At 41.5% G+C, this 17,717-nt stretch overlaps 1 protein-coding gene across 1 annotated transcript in view; it reads left to right on the top strand.

Annotated features, from left to right (window-relative positions):
- The window catches only part of COL4A6 (collagen type IV alpha 6 chain), a gene marked incomplete at its 5' end in the record, with an annotated part of 504,285 nt that overhangs the window by 220,079 nt on the left and 266,489 nt on the right, over window positions 1-17,717 (top strand). The window contains one exon of the mRNA XM_080653123.1: window positions 649-732. Coding sequence (XP_080509249.1) covers window positions 649-732 — 84 coding nt within the window. The remainder of the gene's footprint in view (window positions 1-648; window positions 733-17,717) is intronic.

Genomic DNA, 17,717 nt, shown 5'->3' with positions numbered 1-17,717 from the left:
ATGCAGGGGGTCTTGTAGAAATTCAGATAATAATAATAATAATAACAACAACAACAACATATTAACACAGAAGAAAAAAGGAAGTTATATAATTTGAAGGATACTGTACAAAATCACCTGAGGAATTTGGATCTGACTAACTGGGCATAGGGGTGTCATTGTAAAATTTGAATTGTGTATTAAAAGTAGAGCCTGAGGAGAACAATTCTGAGACCAGAATACAGAGTGCCCATTTTTATCTATCACTGCAAGTGTTTCTAGCACTTGATTTTTTTCAAATTCTCTGTTACAGCCACTGTTTTCTCAATAATTGAAAATACGTAAGTCCAGTGAGGCACAAGGCTATGTCAAGGGTCTACTAATATTTTGAGCTGCATGTAAAGAAATTCTCTTGTATTTTGTGACTAGAATTTCTACCAATGAGGGGGTATCTGAGCCACAAACCAGCTACCAAACTAGCTATTGAGTGAGGTATAAACCTGACCTAAAAGGGTGCAAACTTAAGATGACTTTTTATTTCATGTAACTCATGACACCATCAAATAAATTTAATTGGTTAGAAGAAGTGTGGCCAAGGGTTAAGTTCCTTGGGGCAACATTGATTCTTGTTTCACATGGTTTACTAACTTTCTTTTTTTTTTTCAATAGGGAGAGAAGAAATCCTATGGAAAGCCATGTGGAGGCCAAGACTGCAGTTGGGGCTGTAAATGCTATCCTGAGAAAGGAGTGAGAGTAAGTTGCTTCTTTCATTGTTGAAAGACAAACAGTTACAGTAACTGTTATCTGAAGTGTGTGTGTTTTCTTTAGAATTAAACTGCTTAGAATTTCCTCTTATGACACTATGGAACAAGCAAAGCGATGATGACCAGCTGGAAGAAGCTTTGCTAACTAATGATAGGCAGAATTAAATTGGTCAAAGTCTCTGAGGGACCAGGAAGAGGTTTCCTTTATTGACTCAATGCCAAGGTTTCCTCGAGGTTTCATCTGGAGTATTTGCAAAAGCCAGTTAGGTTGTACAGAACCAGATTATGATATGTTTTTAGATATGTAAAGTTGTTATAGCTCATTTATATCCATGTGGTTCTTTCCTATCACTCTGGGGACTAAGTGGTCCAATTGTTATCTTCAGAGTAAAAATATGACTCATCCAATATCAAGAATGCATGGTAGCTACAAAGTCCAAAAATATAAGTGAGTATAGAAAAAGAGTGATTTATAAATATTATATTAAAACAGAATATGTTTAAAATATTATGTAATATATTCAATGTAGTGTCCCCTATTAGCAATGCACAGTTCAAATTGATGTGCAAATGCAACAAACACAGTGCATTGATGCAGCATTTCCATCAATACTTGTATATACATGTGTGGTTATTTGTATTTCTGATTTTTACGGAATAAATCTGCATCCCTAGTGTAACTCAGGAAACTATTCAAAGGGAGGTTCAATCTGTAAAAAAAATAAATGTTTCCAGAATTTATGGCCACACTATAGAATTCAGATCTTTCAACTTTCAGCCTTGTATTTGCACTTTCATACCACTCAAACAAGCCTAAGAGCTTACTCAGTCAAAGGGAGGTAACACAAACAGGTCAACAAAACCCTCAAAAACAGCCAAATGGGGAACAGAGTGACTATTCCACCTTCTCTTTAATCATCTTCCATTTGCAGTAAAGTGAAATGTCAAACTGTGCCAGAATTAAAAGAAGAAAATAAAAAAGCCATCTTGTCATAAAAAATAACCAGACCCATTTTACATTAAAAGCATAGACCTAGAGAATCATAAAATATCAGAAAAGGAAGGTAACGTAGTGAGCTTCTCAACTTATCCACTGATTGTACAAAGACTCTGAAAGGGAAAATGACTTTCTGGGGTCATACAGAAAATTGATTACAAATTTGTACTATTTGTAATTCTGGGTCCTTTGATTTCTCCCCTATTTACTTTACTCACTACTGCCTCCCAGGTAAGTTATGTTCACTGTAGCCACCAAGACCCATGCCCTTGTCTCTGATCTACAACCAGGAAATACTTTAGGAAAAATAATTCTAGAGGCTCAGTATTGACCCATGAACCAAGAGGTCCCCGGTTCAATTCCCAGTTATGGCACATGCCCAAATTGCAGGGTTGCAAGGTCGATCCCCAGTAGGGTGCATGCAGGAGGCAGCCAATAGATGTTTCTCTCTCATCGATGTTGCTATCTCTCTTCCCCCTTTCTTTCTTTCTTTCTTTCTTTCTTTCTTTCTTTCTTTCTTTCTTTCTTTCTTTCTTTCTTTCTTTCTTTCTGAAATCAATAAAAACATTGGGGGGGGGGGGGAAACATCTTTCTATAATTTAAAAAAATAAAATATAATTCTGCAATAAATATATGAATACATTCTTTTATATTTTTTGTTAAATGTATTGGAGTGACATTGGTTAATAGATTATATACGTTTTAAGTGTACATTTCTATGATACATGAACTGTATAGGGAAGGGCAAAAGTAGGTTTACAGTTATGATTACATGAAAGTTTATTCTTGTACTAGAGGCCCGGTGCACAAATTCATGCACAGGTGGGGTCCCTCTGGGTGGCCTGCAGGGATCGGGCCAAAACCCGCAGTCCAACGCCGCCTGCAGCTCCTACCTGCTGCTCCCACTCACCCTGGACCCACTGTGCGTGCCGCTGGCTCGCGCCCAATCAGTCCCGGTTGGGAGAGGCTCGTGCTGCCATAGCAGCGCTCACCAGCCATGAGCCCTGGGTTTGGTGCCCTCCCAAGGGAAGTGGCCTATGAGATTGGGCTGAAACTGGCTCTCTGACATCCCCCGAGAGGTCCCAGATTGCAAGAGGGTGCAGGCCAGGCTGAGGGACCCCACAGGTGCAGGATCACGCCAGGGAGGGACTGCGGGAGGGCTCCAGGGCATGTCCACCCCATCTTGCTCAGTCCCAATTGATCAGACCCCAGCAGCAAGCTAACCTACCAGTTGGAGCATCTGCCCCCTGGTGGCCAGTGCACATCATAGCTACTGGTCGACCAGTCGATTGTCTGCCCCCTGGTGGTCAGTGCACATCATAGCGACTGGTCAACCAGTTGACTGTCTGTCCCCTGGTGGTCAGTGCATGTCATAGCGAGCAGTTGAGCAGCCTTAGCATATCATTAGCATATTATGCTTTGATTGTTTGTTCGGTTGTTCTGCCATTTGGTCTATATGCATATTACCTTTTTATTATATAGGATTATGTATATGTATTACAACTGTAAACTTTTGCCAACCCTTGCATATTGCATTGTGTCCCCACCACCGAAAGTCATATCATCTTCCACAGCAAGCAATGAAGACAATACAAAAGTCTCCCTTGATGCTCTCTCAGTCCCACTATTGTCTTTCTGGTCTCTTTCTGTGCATAATCAGAGACACGTACAAATATGTATTAAAAAGTTTCATTTTCTGTTTTTTCCCCTCAAAATATAATCATATGTGTATCTTCTGTGCCTTATTATTGTTGATTTCCACTTAATATGTCCTTAAAATCTTCTTCTCTACCCCATAGTTTAGTCCAGCCATTCCCCTTTTGATGAACACTTAGGTTGTTATAAAGTTTTTGCTATTTTAAAAAATGGTAGTGCAGCAGTGGAAGTCCTTGAACAGGCAACATTGTATGGATCTCAAGCATAGATACTAAAAATTAGAATTACCATATGTAAGTGCAATAGGCATTTTTAATTTTCAAAGCTAATGCTCAATTACCCCACAAAGTAGCTATTATAATTTACACTGGAATCAGCATTGTAGAAGAGTGCCCATGTTTCTACACCCTTGCCAGCACTTGATATTTTTGCTAATGTGGACTAAAATTATCCCAATTCACAGAATATGTGTGAAGTTAAGCATCTTTTCATATATCCATTGCACTTTTGTATTTATTTTATTTTATTTTATTGTTTAAAGTATTACATATAGTAGTACATATATCTCCTTTATCCCCCCATTGACTTCCCCAGCCTCCCCTAACCCCTGTGGTATGCCCTCATCCCACCCCACACCCAGTGTCTTGTGTCCATTGGTGTGCTTATATGCATGCATACAAGTCCTTCGGTTGATCTCTTCCCGCCCTCCCCAACACTCTCCAGCCTTCCCGCTGTAATTTGACAGTATGTTACATGCTTTACTGCCTCTGTATTGATCTTTTTGTTCATCAGGATATAATGTTCCTTATTTTCCATAAATGAGTGAGATCATGTAGTATTTTTCTTTCATTTCCTGGCTTATTTCACTTAGCATAATGCTCTCCAGTTCCATCCATGCTGCTGCAAATCATAGGAATTCCTTCCTTTTTATAGCAGCATAGTATTCCATTGTGTAGATGTATCATAGTTTTCTAATCCACTCATCTACTGATGGACATTTAGGCTGTTTCCAAATCTTAGCTATGGTGAATTGTGTTCCTATGAACAGGGGTGCATATATCCTTATGATTGGTGTTTCTAGTTTCTTGGGATATATTCCTAGAAGTGGGATTACTGGGTCAAATGGGAGTTCCATTTTTAGTTTTTTGAGGAAACTCCATACTGTTCTCCACAGTGGCTGCACCAGTCTGCATTCCCACCAGCAGTACACGAGGGTACCTTTTTCTCCTCATCCTCATCAGCACTTGTCATTTGTTGATTTGTTGATGGTTGCCATTCTGACAGGTGTGAGATGGTACCGCATTGTCATTTTGATTAGCATTTCTCAGATAATTAGTGACGTTGAGCAAGTTTTCATATGTCTCTTGGCCTTCCTTCTGTCTTCTTTCGAAAATACTCTATTTAGGTCCCTTACCCATTTCTTTATTGGATCATTTATTTTCCTTTTATTAAGTTGTAGGAGTTCCCTGTAAATGTTGGAAAATAAACCTTTATCAGTGATAACATTTGCAAATATGTTCTCCCATACAGTGGGCTTTCTTGTTGTTTTGTTGATGGTTCTTTTGCTGTGCAAAAGCTTTTTATTTTGATGTAGTCCCAATTGTTTATTTTCTTTTTAGTTTCCATTGCCCTAGGAGCAGTATCAGTGAAGATATTGCTTTGGCATATGTCTGAGATTTCTCTGCCTGTGGATTTCTCTAGTATTTTTATGTTTTCCTGTCTTATGTTTAAGTCCTTTATCCATTTTGAGTTTATTTTTCTGTATGGTGTAAGTTGGTGGTCTAGTTTCATTTTTTTGCATATAGCTGTCCAATTATTCCAACACCATTTATTGAAGAGTCTGTCTTGACTCCATTGTATATTTATGCCTCCTTTGTCAAATATTAACTGAGCATAGTGATTTGGGTTGATATGTGGGTTCTCTATTCTATTCCATTGGTCTATATGTCTGTTCTTGTGCCAGTATCAGGCTGTTTTAAGAACAGTGGCTTTGTAATACAGCTTGAAATCTGGTATTGAGATCCCACGTACTTTGTTCTTCTTTCTCAGGATTGCTGTGGCTATTCGGGGTCTTTTTTGATTCCAGATGAATTTTTGGAGAGTTCTTTCTAGGTCTGTGAAATATGCCGTTGGTATTTTAATGGGGAGTGCATTGAATCTATAGATTACTTTGGGTAGTATGGACATCTTAATGATGTTGATTCTACCAATCCATGAACATGGTATGTTCTTCCATCTGTTTATGTCTTCCTCTATCTCTTTTATCAGTGTCCTGTAGTTTTCTGCGTATACAACTTTTGCCTCCTTAGTTAAGCTTATTCCTAGGTATCTTAATTTTTTTTTGGTGCGATGGTAATTGGGATTGCTTTTTTAGTCTCTCTTTCTGTAAGTTCACTATTGGTGTATAGAAATGCCATAGATTTCTTGGCGTTAATTTTGTATCCTGCTACATTGCCGAAATCATTTATTAAGTCTAATAATTTTTTGATGGAGTCTTTCGGGTTTTATGTACAATATCATGTCATCTGCAAATAAGGACAGTTTTACTTCTACTTTTTCCAATTTGGATGCCTTTTATTTCTTCTTCTTGTCTAATCACAATGTCTAATACTTCCAGTACTATGTCGAACAGGAGTGGTGAGAGTGGAATCCCTGTCTTGTTCCTGTTCTTAGGGAAAATAGTTTTAGTTTTTGCCCATTTAGTATGATGTTGGCTGTGGGTTTGTCATATATGGCTTTTATTATGTTGAGGTATGATCCTCCTATTCCCACCTTGCTGAGAGTTTTTATCAAAAATGACTGCGGTATTTTCTCAAATGCTTTTTCTGCATCAATTGATATGACTGTGTGCTTTTTATCTCCCAATTTGTTTATGTGTTGTATCACGTTTATTGATTTGTGGCTATTGTACAATCCTTGCATCCCTCAGATAAATCCTACTTGGTCATGGTGTATGATCTTTCTGATGTACTGCTGGATCCGATTTGCTAGAATTTTGTTGAGGATTTGGGAATCTATGTTCATGAGGGATATTGGCCTGTAATTGTCTTTCATTGTGTTGTCTTTATCTGGTTTTGGTGTTAAGGTGATTCTGGCTTCATAGAAGGAGCTTGGAAGTGTTCTTTACTCTTGAATTTTTTGGAATAATCTGAGGAGGGTAGGTTTTTGTTCTTCTTTGAGTGTTTGGTGAAACTCCCCTGTGAAGCCATCTGGCCATGGGCTTTTGTTTGCTAGAAGCTTTTTGATGACTGCTTAAAATTCTTCCATAGTTATTGGCCTATTGAGATGTTTAGATTCTTCCTGATGGAGTTTTGAAAAGCTGTATTTTCCTAGGAATATGTCCATTTCCTCCAGGTTGTGCAGTTTGTTGGAATAGAGTTGTTCATAGTATTTTTTAACAATCCTTTGTATTTCTGTGGGGTCTGTTGTTATTTCTCCTCTTTCAATTCCGATTTTGTTTATTTGGGTCCTCTCTCTTTGCTTCTTGGTGAGCCTGGCTAATGGTTCATCAATCTTGTTTATCCTTAAAAAGAACCAGCTCTTGGTTTTTTTATCTTTTGTATTTTTTTATTTTTAGTCTCTATGTCATTTACCTCCACTCTGATCTTTATTATTTCCTTCCTTCTGCTTACACTGGGCTTTTCTTGTTGCTCTCTTTCTAACTCTTTGAGTTGTAGGGTTAGGTTATTTATTACCATTGTTTCTCGTTTTTTGCAGTAGGCTTGTAGAGCTATAAACTTCCCTCTCAGGACTGCTTTCGCTGTGTCCCATAGATTTTGGATTGTTGTGTTTCCATTGTCATTTGTTGCCATGATGTTTTTTATTTCTTCTTTGATCTCTCTGATAACCCAGTCATTGTTTAATAGCATGCTATTTAGTCTCCATGTGTTTGATTTTTTTGGATTGTTTTCATTGTAGTTGATTTCTAATTTTATGCCATTGTGATCTGAGAAGATGCTTGATATGATTTCTATCTTCTTGAATTTCAAGAAACTTTGCCTGTGACCCAATATATGGTCTATCTTTGAAAATGATCCATATGCATTTGAGAAGAATATACGTTCTATGGCTTTGGGGAGAAATGTTCTGAAAATGTCAATTAATTCCAAATAGTCTAGTGAGTCATTTAGGATTGATGTTCCTTTGCTGATTTTTTGTTTAGAGGATTTGTCTAATGGTGATAGTGGGGTATTAAGGTCCCATAGTATGATTGTATTGCTGTCAATCTCTCCGTTGATATCCTCCAGGAGTTTTTTTATGTATTTGTGTGCTCCTGTATTGGGTGCGTATGTGTTTACCAGAGTTATTTCTTCTTGTTGGATTGCTCCCTTTAGTATTATGAAGTGGCCTTCCTTATCTCTTTTTATCTCCTTCACTTTGAGATCTAATTTGTCAGATATAAGTATTGCTACCCCAGCTTTTTTTAATTTCCATTTGCCTGAAAAACCTTTTTCCATCCCTTCACCCTCAGTCTGTGTGCGTCTTTTTTTCTGAGGTGGGTTTCCTGTAGACAGCAGATATATTGGTCATGTTTTCTTATCCAATCCATTACACTGTGTCTTTTGATTGGGGTATTTAATCCATTTACATTTCAAGTTATTATTTATAGGTACTTCTTTGTGGTCACTTTTATTCTTTACCCTTGTGTTCCTTCTTCGCTTCTTATTTCTTCTTTTTACGGCAGACCCTTCAGCATTTCTTGCATTGCTTGTTTGGTGGTAATAATCTCCCTTAGTCCTTTTTTGTCTGTGAAGCTCCTGATTCCACTTCAATTTTGAATGATATCCTTGCTGGGTATAGTATTCTTGGATTAGTCCCTTGCTTTGCATCACTTTGTATATTTCATTCCATTCCCTTCTGGCCTGGTGTGTTTCTGTTGAGAAATCAGTTGATATTCTAATAGGAGATCCCTTGTAGATAACTTTCTGTCTCTCTCTGGCAGCCTTTAAGATTCTTACTTTGTTGGTGATGTTTGCCAATTTAATTATGATGTGTCTTAGTGTCGGTCTTTTAGGGTTTAACTTGTTTGGGACTCTATGTACTTCTTGGACTTGCATAGTTTTTTCTTGCCAATATCAGGGAAGTTTTCTGTCATTATTTCTTCAAACAGGTTTTCTATTCCTTGCTTCTCTTCCTCTCCTTCTGGTATCCCTATTAAGCGAATGTTCTTTCATTTTGTGTTGTCCCAAAGCTCCCTGAGGCTCTCCCCTTGCTTTGTAAGTCTTCTTTCCAGTTGCTGCTGTGTTTGTGTGTTTTTTCCTACCTTGTCTTCTAATTCGCTGATGCGGTCCTCAGCCTCTTCTAGTCTACTGTTTAAGCCTTCCATTGTGTTCTTTATTGCAGCTATGTCATTCTTCATCTCCTCTTGGTTCCTTTTCATGTTGGTGACGTTCTCATTCAGCTCCTTATAGTTCTCATTGAGTTGTGTGTATTTGTCATTGAGTTGTGTGTATTTGTCATCCAGCCATTTAAATATCCTTATAACCATTACTCTGAATTCTTTCTCTGATACGCTGCTAGCCTCAATTTCATTTAACTCCTTTTCTGGTGGTTCCTCTTTTTCTTTCCTTTGGGGATTGCTTTTTTGTCTTCCCATGTTTGCTGTAACATTTTAATTGTAGGTCCGATTGGTTTGATACTCTGGTTCTTTTGGGGATGGTGCTACTGGTGTGATCTCTCAGGTCTCCTGGGCTTGGTAATCTAGTGTAGCTCCCTACTTGAGCTATTTGGGTTTTCTTGATGTAGACCTGTGATCTGGAAAGGTATAACTGTGGTATCTAGAAGTCAGCAGCCGTGGAGCGGGGGGAGTGTCCCAATTTTTGCTGTCTTGCGCCCTTGATTGAAATTGCATGTGCCCAGTGGGGACTCACAATGGCACCCAGGAACTGTCTGTAGGGGTGATGGGTTTCAGGAAGCCTGCCCTCTGGAAAGGCATGACTGTGGTGTCCAGAGATCCGTAGTTGTGGGGCAGGCAGACTCAGCTTTTCTGTTGCACTTGTGGTGGATATGCACACGCTCCCAGTGGATGCTCACAGGGGCACCTGTGGTGCGTTTGCCAGTGAGGGGTGCTGAAGCACTCTGAAGGGCCCTGGCACTGAAGCCACATAATTGCGGCATCTGTGGCAGGTGTCCAGGATGAGTGAATTCAGAATTTCTACTGCCAGGGGGAGTGTGTCCCTCTTTGTCTAAGATCACACCCAGCAAGGACTCGCAGCAGCTCCCACAAGCACTCTGTGGATAGATGGGCTCAGGGTGCCTGCCCACTGGAAATGCATGTGGACTGTGGTGGTGTTTTTGCCTGCACAGAGCTCTGACACACTTTGAGGGGCCCTGGCACTGAAGTTATGCTCCTGGGGTGTCTGTGTGCAGGTTTCCAGGATGAGTGAATTCAGAATTTCTATTGCCAGGGGAGTGTGTCCCTGTTTGTCCAAGTTCACACCCAGCAAGGACTCACAGCAGCTCCCACAGGTGCCCCTTGGATAGATGGGCTTAGGGTGCCTGCCCGTTGGAAATGCGCATGGACTGTGGCTGGTGGTGCGTTTGCTTGTGCCTTTGCTGGCACAGAGATCTGAAGCACTTTGAGGGACCCTGGCACTGAAGTTACACAGCTGGGGTGTCTGCTGCAGGCAATTATTCGGGCAGAGGAAATTCAGAATTTCTACTGCGGGGCAGCGTGCCCTTCTCTGTACAGAATCACACCCAGCAGGGGCTCCCAGTGGCTCCCATGCACTGCCTAAGGAATGGCATGCCCTGGATGCTCGCATGGCTGGAGAAGTGCGAATGTGGTGTCCAGAGTTCTGCTGATGGGGAGGGGGAAGATGCACTTACTGCTGTGAGAATGGTGCACCTTTGGAGGTGGAGGTCTCAGGGTCCACGGGTCTGCTGCTGGGGTAGCAGGATTTTGGCTGGCGTGGCTGCTGGGTCATGGGCAGTGTCAAAGTCCTGACTGGGTGGTGGTGCTGATGAGTTCCTAGAAAAGGCCACTGTTCCCTTCAAGATGGCGTGGGCTCCATGCCTGAGTTCTGCAGTCCAGGGAGTGCCCACAGTGTTAGTAGTCTCTCCTTGTCCAAGAGAGCCTGGTCTGCCAGCCCCTGCTGCTCCTGCTGGATTTAACTGTCCCTTACTCACTCACACACACACACACACACACACCACACATTCACACACTCTCCTTTCATCCTCTCACTCACTCACTTCCTCTCCCTCACCTCTGTCCTGCCAGCCATCATCTTTTCTTCCCCACTTTTGTATGTCTTCTGTGAATTTCCTGGACATATCCTCTGTCCACTTTACTAAGGGGTGATTCTTATTGACTTACTTTACATCTGCAAAGATATGGCAAATAAAAATGGCCCAAGTGGAAACACATGAGATTTCAAGTTTGATACAAAGGGCATTTCCTGATTGATTGTTGGGGCAGGAAGTAGTTGGTCAGACCCCACTGGCAGGAAAATGAGAAGCAGCTCTGGACTGTTTGTTGGGTTCAGGAGACTTTAAAAGAAAATTTTAATATATTGCTAAATGGAGGTTAGTCCTACAGCAGGCAAACGTGCCTATAACGACCTCATGGTTTAACCCCTGGTTGAGATTTTGGCCTTTGAAGATGGAAGTCAATGGGTTTCTTCTGCGAGGAGCCCTTGTTTGGGTTCCCAACATCTGGATCCCAAGTCTGGCTTCTCCTTTGAAAACATGAGTGGTTGAAGGAGCATGGCATGAAGAAAATAAAATATCACCACACATTGTTTTTCAATATTTAAAAGACTAAGAGTCCACACAGTTGAACATGTTTTCCAAAAGCTTATTTGTGAAGTCTGAAGTTTCTGGGTTCAAATTATTGAACCAGACCAAACTATTTCATGAGTCAAGAGTAGGGATGTCCTATTTCCCAATTACATCAGGGCCAAAATCCTTTTGAACTGACTATGACATTTACACAACACCTAGCACTCCTGAACACCTGCAATCCAACTTTTTTTGGCTTAAGCTATCTTGAACTGGTTTCTCAAAGGTATGCTTTACCTGTAAAAGCCCTTTCCTAGTGTTGGTACACTGCTTTGTACTTTCCAAAGCATCTTCTCCTCCCAAGTTATGTATTATTATCTGTATGCTACAAATAATCTGGTAAGTGATTTGTCCAAGATCACTAGCCTGTTAACGACTCAACCTTATTAATGTACATTAGGAAAATGTCAACATTAAAAAAATGGCATACCTGGTAATGTTAAATAAAGGGGTTTTCCCCTGCATATTTAAATTTTGATTTAATATTTGACTTCAGTTTTCTTTTTGGAGTAGGTGTTCTTATCTACAACTCTTCTGAGTTGTTCTCTTCCCTGGTATTTTTTTTCTGCCATTGGATTAAACAAACCATTTTAGCTTGACATTTCTATCCCTTCCCGTTTCCCCTACTGGATTTGAAAGCATTATGTTTCATCAGTGCATGTTTGTCTGAGTTGGGAGCAGGTAGGACTGTTTGTTTTGTTCTGAGCCTACTATTCCTTAATACTATTTTAGATTTTCCCTATTTTAACAGTGTTCTGGTGTTAATATACAGCATGGTGAGCTCCTAATTATCCATGCCATGTAAAGGACCAATATCATAGACTAGAGGCCCAGTGCACAAAATTTGTGCATGGGGGTGTGTGTCCCTCAGCCCAGCCTGCACCCTCTCCAATCTGGGACCCCTCAAGGGATGTCTGACTGCCCGTTTAGGCCCAATCCTACTAGGACTGCCCTAAACGGGCAGTCGGACATCCCTCTCACAATCCAGGACTGCTGGCTCCCAACTGCTCGCCTACCTGCCTTCCTGATTGCCCTTAACCACTTCTGTCTGCCAGCCTGATCACCTCCTAACCAATCCCCTGCCAGCCTGATTGATGTCTAACTGCTCCCCTGCCAGCCTGGTTGCCCCTAACTGCCCTCCCCTGCTGGCCTGGTTGCCCCTAACTGCACTCCCCTGCAGGCTTGATCACCCCCAACTGCCCTCCCTTGTAGGCCTGGTCCCTCCCAACTGCCCTCCCCTGATGGCCTGATCACCCACAACTGCCCTCCCTTGCAGGCCTGGTCCCTCCCAACTGCCCTCCCCTGCTGGCCATCTTGTGGCAGCCATCTTGTATCCACATGGGGGCAGCCATCTTTGACCACATGGGGTCAGCCATCTTGTGTGTTGGAGTGATGGTCAATTTGCATATCACTCTTTTATTAGATAGGATAGAGACCTAGTGCATGGGTGGGGGCCAGCTTGTTTGCCCTGAAGGGTGTCCTGGATCAGGGTGGGGGTTCCCTTGAGGCGTGGGGTGGCCTGGGCGAGGGGCCTGTCATGGTTTGCAGGCCGGCCTTGCCCCCCCTGAGACCCAGGCAGAGGCCCTGGTATCTGGGATTTATTTATCTTCTATAACTGAAACTTTGTAGCCTTGAGCAGAGCCAAGCTTCCTGCTTGCTCCTTGGCCACAGCCATTTTTGTTGGGATTTATTTATTTTCTATAATTGAAACTTTGTAGCGGAGGCCAAGGCAGGCCAGGGCTGCAGGAGCTTGGCTTCCTCCATTGCCAGGGCAACCCAAGCCTCCTGCTCTCTCCAGCATTTTTGTTGGGATTTATTTATCTTCTATAGAAACTTTGTAGCCTTAAGTGGAGGCCTGGGCCCGCCAGGGTGTGCGGAAAGCTTGGCTTCCTCCATTGCCAGGGAAACCCAAGCCTCCTGCACGCTCCATGGCTGCAGCCATTTTGGTTGGGTTAATTTACATACTTGATCATGATTGGCTGGTGGGCATGGCTTGTGGGTGTAGCGGAATGATGGTTAATTTGCATATTACTCTTTCATTAGATCGGATAACACCCAACCACAAGGAATGTTTGGATTGTCCCTTAGATAAGGACCATTTGCCCCAGATTTATAGCTTGGGAAGCTATGTACTTGCTAGACAGTTTATAAGACAAGCCTGAGTTTAATGTGAAAGAGCCTAGGTTTCTTAATTCTTTATCTCCTACCTGCATTTTGCTGCTTCCTTGTCACAAAATGTATTTCTCATGAATTCCAGAGCCCAGGTGCATTAAACACTAGGCCTTCATACTGTTCTCAAAACTGCCTGGTACTGGCACAAGAACAGACATATAGACCAATGGAATAGAATAGAGAACCCACTATGCTCAATTAATATTTGACAAAGGAGGCAAGAGCATACAATGCAATCAAGACATTCTCTTCAATAAATGGTGTTGGGAAAATTGGACAGATACACGCAAAAAAAATGAATCTAGACCACCAACTTACACCATACACAAAAATAAACTCAAAATAGATAAAGGACTTAAATGTAAGACGGGAAACCATAAAAATCTTAGAGGAATCCCCAGGCAGCAAAATCGCAGACATATGCTGAAGCAATATCTTTACCGATACAACTCCTAGGGCAATGTAAACTAAAGAGAAAATAAACAAATGGGACTACATAAAGATAAAAAACTTCTACACAGCAAAATAAACCATCAGCAAAACAATAAGAAAGCCCACTGCATAGGAGAACATATTTGCCAATGTTATCTTCGATAAGGGTTTAATCTCCAAAATTTACAAGAAGCTCATACAACTTAACAAAAGGGAGACAAACAATCCAATCAAAAAATGGGCAACAGACCTAAATAGATACTTTTTGAAAGAAGACATACTGAAGGCCAAGAGACATATGAAAACATGTTCAAAGTCACTAATCATCTGAGAGATGCAATTCAAAACGACAATGAGGTACCATCTCACACATCTCAGAATGGCTATCATCAACAAATTAACAAATGATAAGTGCTGGCGAGGATGCAGAGAAAAAGAAACCCTCATGCACCGCTGGTGGGAATGCAGACTGGTGCAGCCACTGTGAAGAACAGTATAGAGTTTCCTCAAAAAACTAAAAATGGACCTCCTATTTAACCCAGTGATCCCACTCTAGGAATATATCCAAAAAAACTAGAAACACCAATCATAAAGGATATATGCACCCCTATGTTCATAGCAGCACAATTAACCATAGCTAAGATTTGGAAACAGCCTAAATGCCCATCAGCAGATGAGTGGATTAAAAAACTGTGGTACATTTACACAATGGAATACTATGCTGCTGTAAAAAGAAGGAACTCCTTCCATTTGCAGTAGCATGGCTGGACCTGGAGAGCATTGTGCTAGGCCAGGTGGGTCAGTTGGAGAGGGATGGGTATCACGTGGTCTCACTCATTTGTGGAATATAATGAACAACATAAACTGATGAACAAAAACAGATTCAGAGACAGAGAAGCATCTATCAGACTGTCAAACCTCAGAGGGAAGGTAGGGGAGGGTGGGGGAAAGGGGAAGAGATCAACCAACGGACTTGTATGCATGTATATAAGCATAACCAATGGACACAGACACTAGGGGAATGAAGGCACGAGCAGGGGGGGTAGCAATGGGGGGGATAAGGACACATTATGTAATACCTTAATCAATAAAAAAAAAAGACGACCAATAAAAAAGACAACACTAGGCCTTCAATTTACTCTCTTCCTGCAAACAGCTGGCATTCCCTGTGTCAGCTGACTGCTGCCATGGCTATGAAGAGGCCTTTCCATTTTTTTCTGAATTAGGCAATTTCTGTGTACATCTTTCCCTCCTCCCTCTGTATCCCTAAACACCTGTCCTGCCAAACCACTACCACACACACCAATGTCCTTATCTTCTACTGCTTCAAAGTGATAGACTATATTGCACATGACCTCTTTGGGTGGCTAGGCCTTGCTCCAGTTGCCTGCACAAAGCTTCTTCCCTTTATTGCCTACTCACTTTTCAGCCCTCTATGAGCTGGCCTCACTGCTAACACTGGTCACCACTAACTTGCTTGTTGCCAAATCCAATGGAAATTTTTCATTCATATATTCCTTGACTTCTCTGCTGCAAGAGATACCTCCTTATTTCCTGAATCTATCTGTTCCTGAAATCAATGTCAAAAGAGAAAGTTTGTGATTACCTTTGACTCACAATTATTCATAAACTAGAATTCATGCACCAGTGGGGTCCTTCAGCCTGACCCGTGGGGATTGGGCTGAAACCGGCTCTCCGACATCCCCTAAGGGGTCCTGGATTGCGAGAGGGCGAAGGCCAGGCCAAGGGACCCCACCAGTGCACAACTGCGTCCAGGGATGGACCACAAGAGGGCTCCAGGTTGTGTCCAGCCTGTCTGGCCCAGTCCTGATCAACCAGACCCCAGCAGCAAGCTAACCTACTGGTCGGAGCGTCTGCCCCCTGGTGGTCAGTGCCCATCATAGCAACTGGTCGAATGGTCGAATGAATGGTCAGACACTTAGCATATTGGTTTTTATTATATAGGATGGTCTCATCTTGGAGGAAGAACAAATTTCTGGGAGTAAAACAAAAACATTTTGCCCACTTTCTTGTATGGCTAGGCACAGAGTAAGAAGCAATCAGACAAAAGAGGAAGTCAGTTTCAAAAACTCAGAGAATTTAGGCAGAGCAGGTTCACAAAGTAATCTGTTGCAATCAGTGTGTGGGAGAGACCTAGGACCTTTACAGATAACAGGGTCTAAAGAAATATATGAAAATAGCTGCCATGGCTCTTTGCCTTCTTTTGGCAGAAAGGAATTCTTCCTAGACAGAAGACTATCATTTGCTTCACAGTGACCTAGGAGCTAATTCAGGATGTGGAGAGTACAACTGGAACCATAACCATCCAAATTAGCTTTTTGGTTGCTCAGTCCTTCATGAAACAGTTTGCAGTGCTGGATTTTTAAATTATGGATGTCATAATGCTATTCTCTCTTAGTTGTTTTTCTATTTTGATGGGACTTCCCAGGGTTCTGGCCTCATCCCACCTCTCACTGTAGGTCTCTCACAGTGGGGTTTCATACATTCCAGGGATTTAAGCTACCACACATACAATGACAAATATTAAATATTCATCTCTAGCTTAGACCTTTCTCCTTATCTTGTGGTCAGGATTGTCAATTTCTTTCTGGACATCTCTGCTTGGATTTTCACTGGCACCATAAACATGTCTCATACAGAATTCAACCATCAACCCCCACCAGATGTGTTCCTTCCCACGTCCTACTTATTTCTTCCCCATTTTAGCACCATGCATGCCATTGGTCAAGCCAGAATCCTGGGAATCATTCTTGTCTTCTCTCCCCTTTTCCCGCAATTATCTCTAACTCATCAAATTCTGTCCATTCATCTTCATAAATAGAGCTCAAATCCATCCACTTTATTCCATACTTATTGCTCCAATCCAGGCCTGTATAATTTCTTGCATGAACAACCATAATAGCCTCCAGACTGGTCCCTTAACCTCCAGTCTCACTCTTTCCCATCCACTTGCCACTTTGCTGTCATAATCTTGCTAAAACACAAATATAATCATGAAACTCTTGCTTAAAATCCTTCAATGGCTTCCCATAAATCTCATAATAAAATCTTAACTCTAGTGCACTTACAAAGTCCTCCATGGCCTGGCCCTTTACCACCTCTCCAACATTATCTGTCATCACTAAGAGACTCCTCCTTCAGAAAACAAAACAAAACCATATACATGAAGTGAACTATTCACAATTCACCAAATCTGCTGTTTTCTTAATATGTTCCAGGTTTTACACCTGCTACTCCTTTACTCTTCATCACTCACTTTACCCTTTCTCTTCTGACTTGCTTCTATTTACCCATCCTTTAAAACTGAACAGACTTCACCTCCTTATGTAACTTTCCACTACCTGCAAGGCTCAGGTTATCTACACTTTTTCTTATTTCTCTAATGCTGAACTACAGCAGTCTATTGACTTGTTTGTGCTCCACAATCTTAAGAACTAAAGGGCAGAAACTAGGTCTTCTTAGATGCCGAAACACTAAGCACTACAAACTGTTTCATGAAGGACTGAGCAACCAAAAAGCTAATTTGGATGGTTCCAGTCATACTCTCCACATCCTGGATTAGCTGTTAGGTCACTGTGAAGCAAATGCAAGTCTCCTGTCTAAGGAGGATTCCTTTCTACCAAAAGAAGGCAAAGAGCAATGGAAGCTATTTTCTTATATTTCTTTGGACCCTGTTAGCTGTAAAGGCCATAGCTCTTTCCCACACTCTGGTTCCAACAGATTACTTTGTGAATCTGCTCTGCCTAACTTCTCTGAGTTTTTGAACCTGACTTCCTCTTTTGTCTGGTTGATTCTTACTCTGTGCCTACCCATGGAGGGAGTTGGCAAAATGTTTTTGTTTTACCCCCAGCAATTTGTTCTTCCTCCAAGATGAGAACATTTATGAACACTTGTGAGTCAAGGATAATCACAAA

Source organism: Plecotus auritus (assembly GCF_963455305.1).
Source record: "Plecotus auritus genome assembly, chromosome: X".
Classification (NCBI taxonomy): domain Eukaryota; kingdom Metazoa; phylum Chordata; class Mammalia; order Chiroptera; family Vespertilionidae; genus Plecotus; species Plecotus auritus.
Note: the sequence above shows the minus strand (reverse complement) of the source record. Positions and strands in the feature narration are given on the sequence as shown.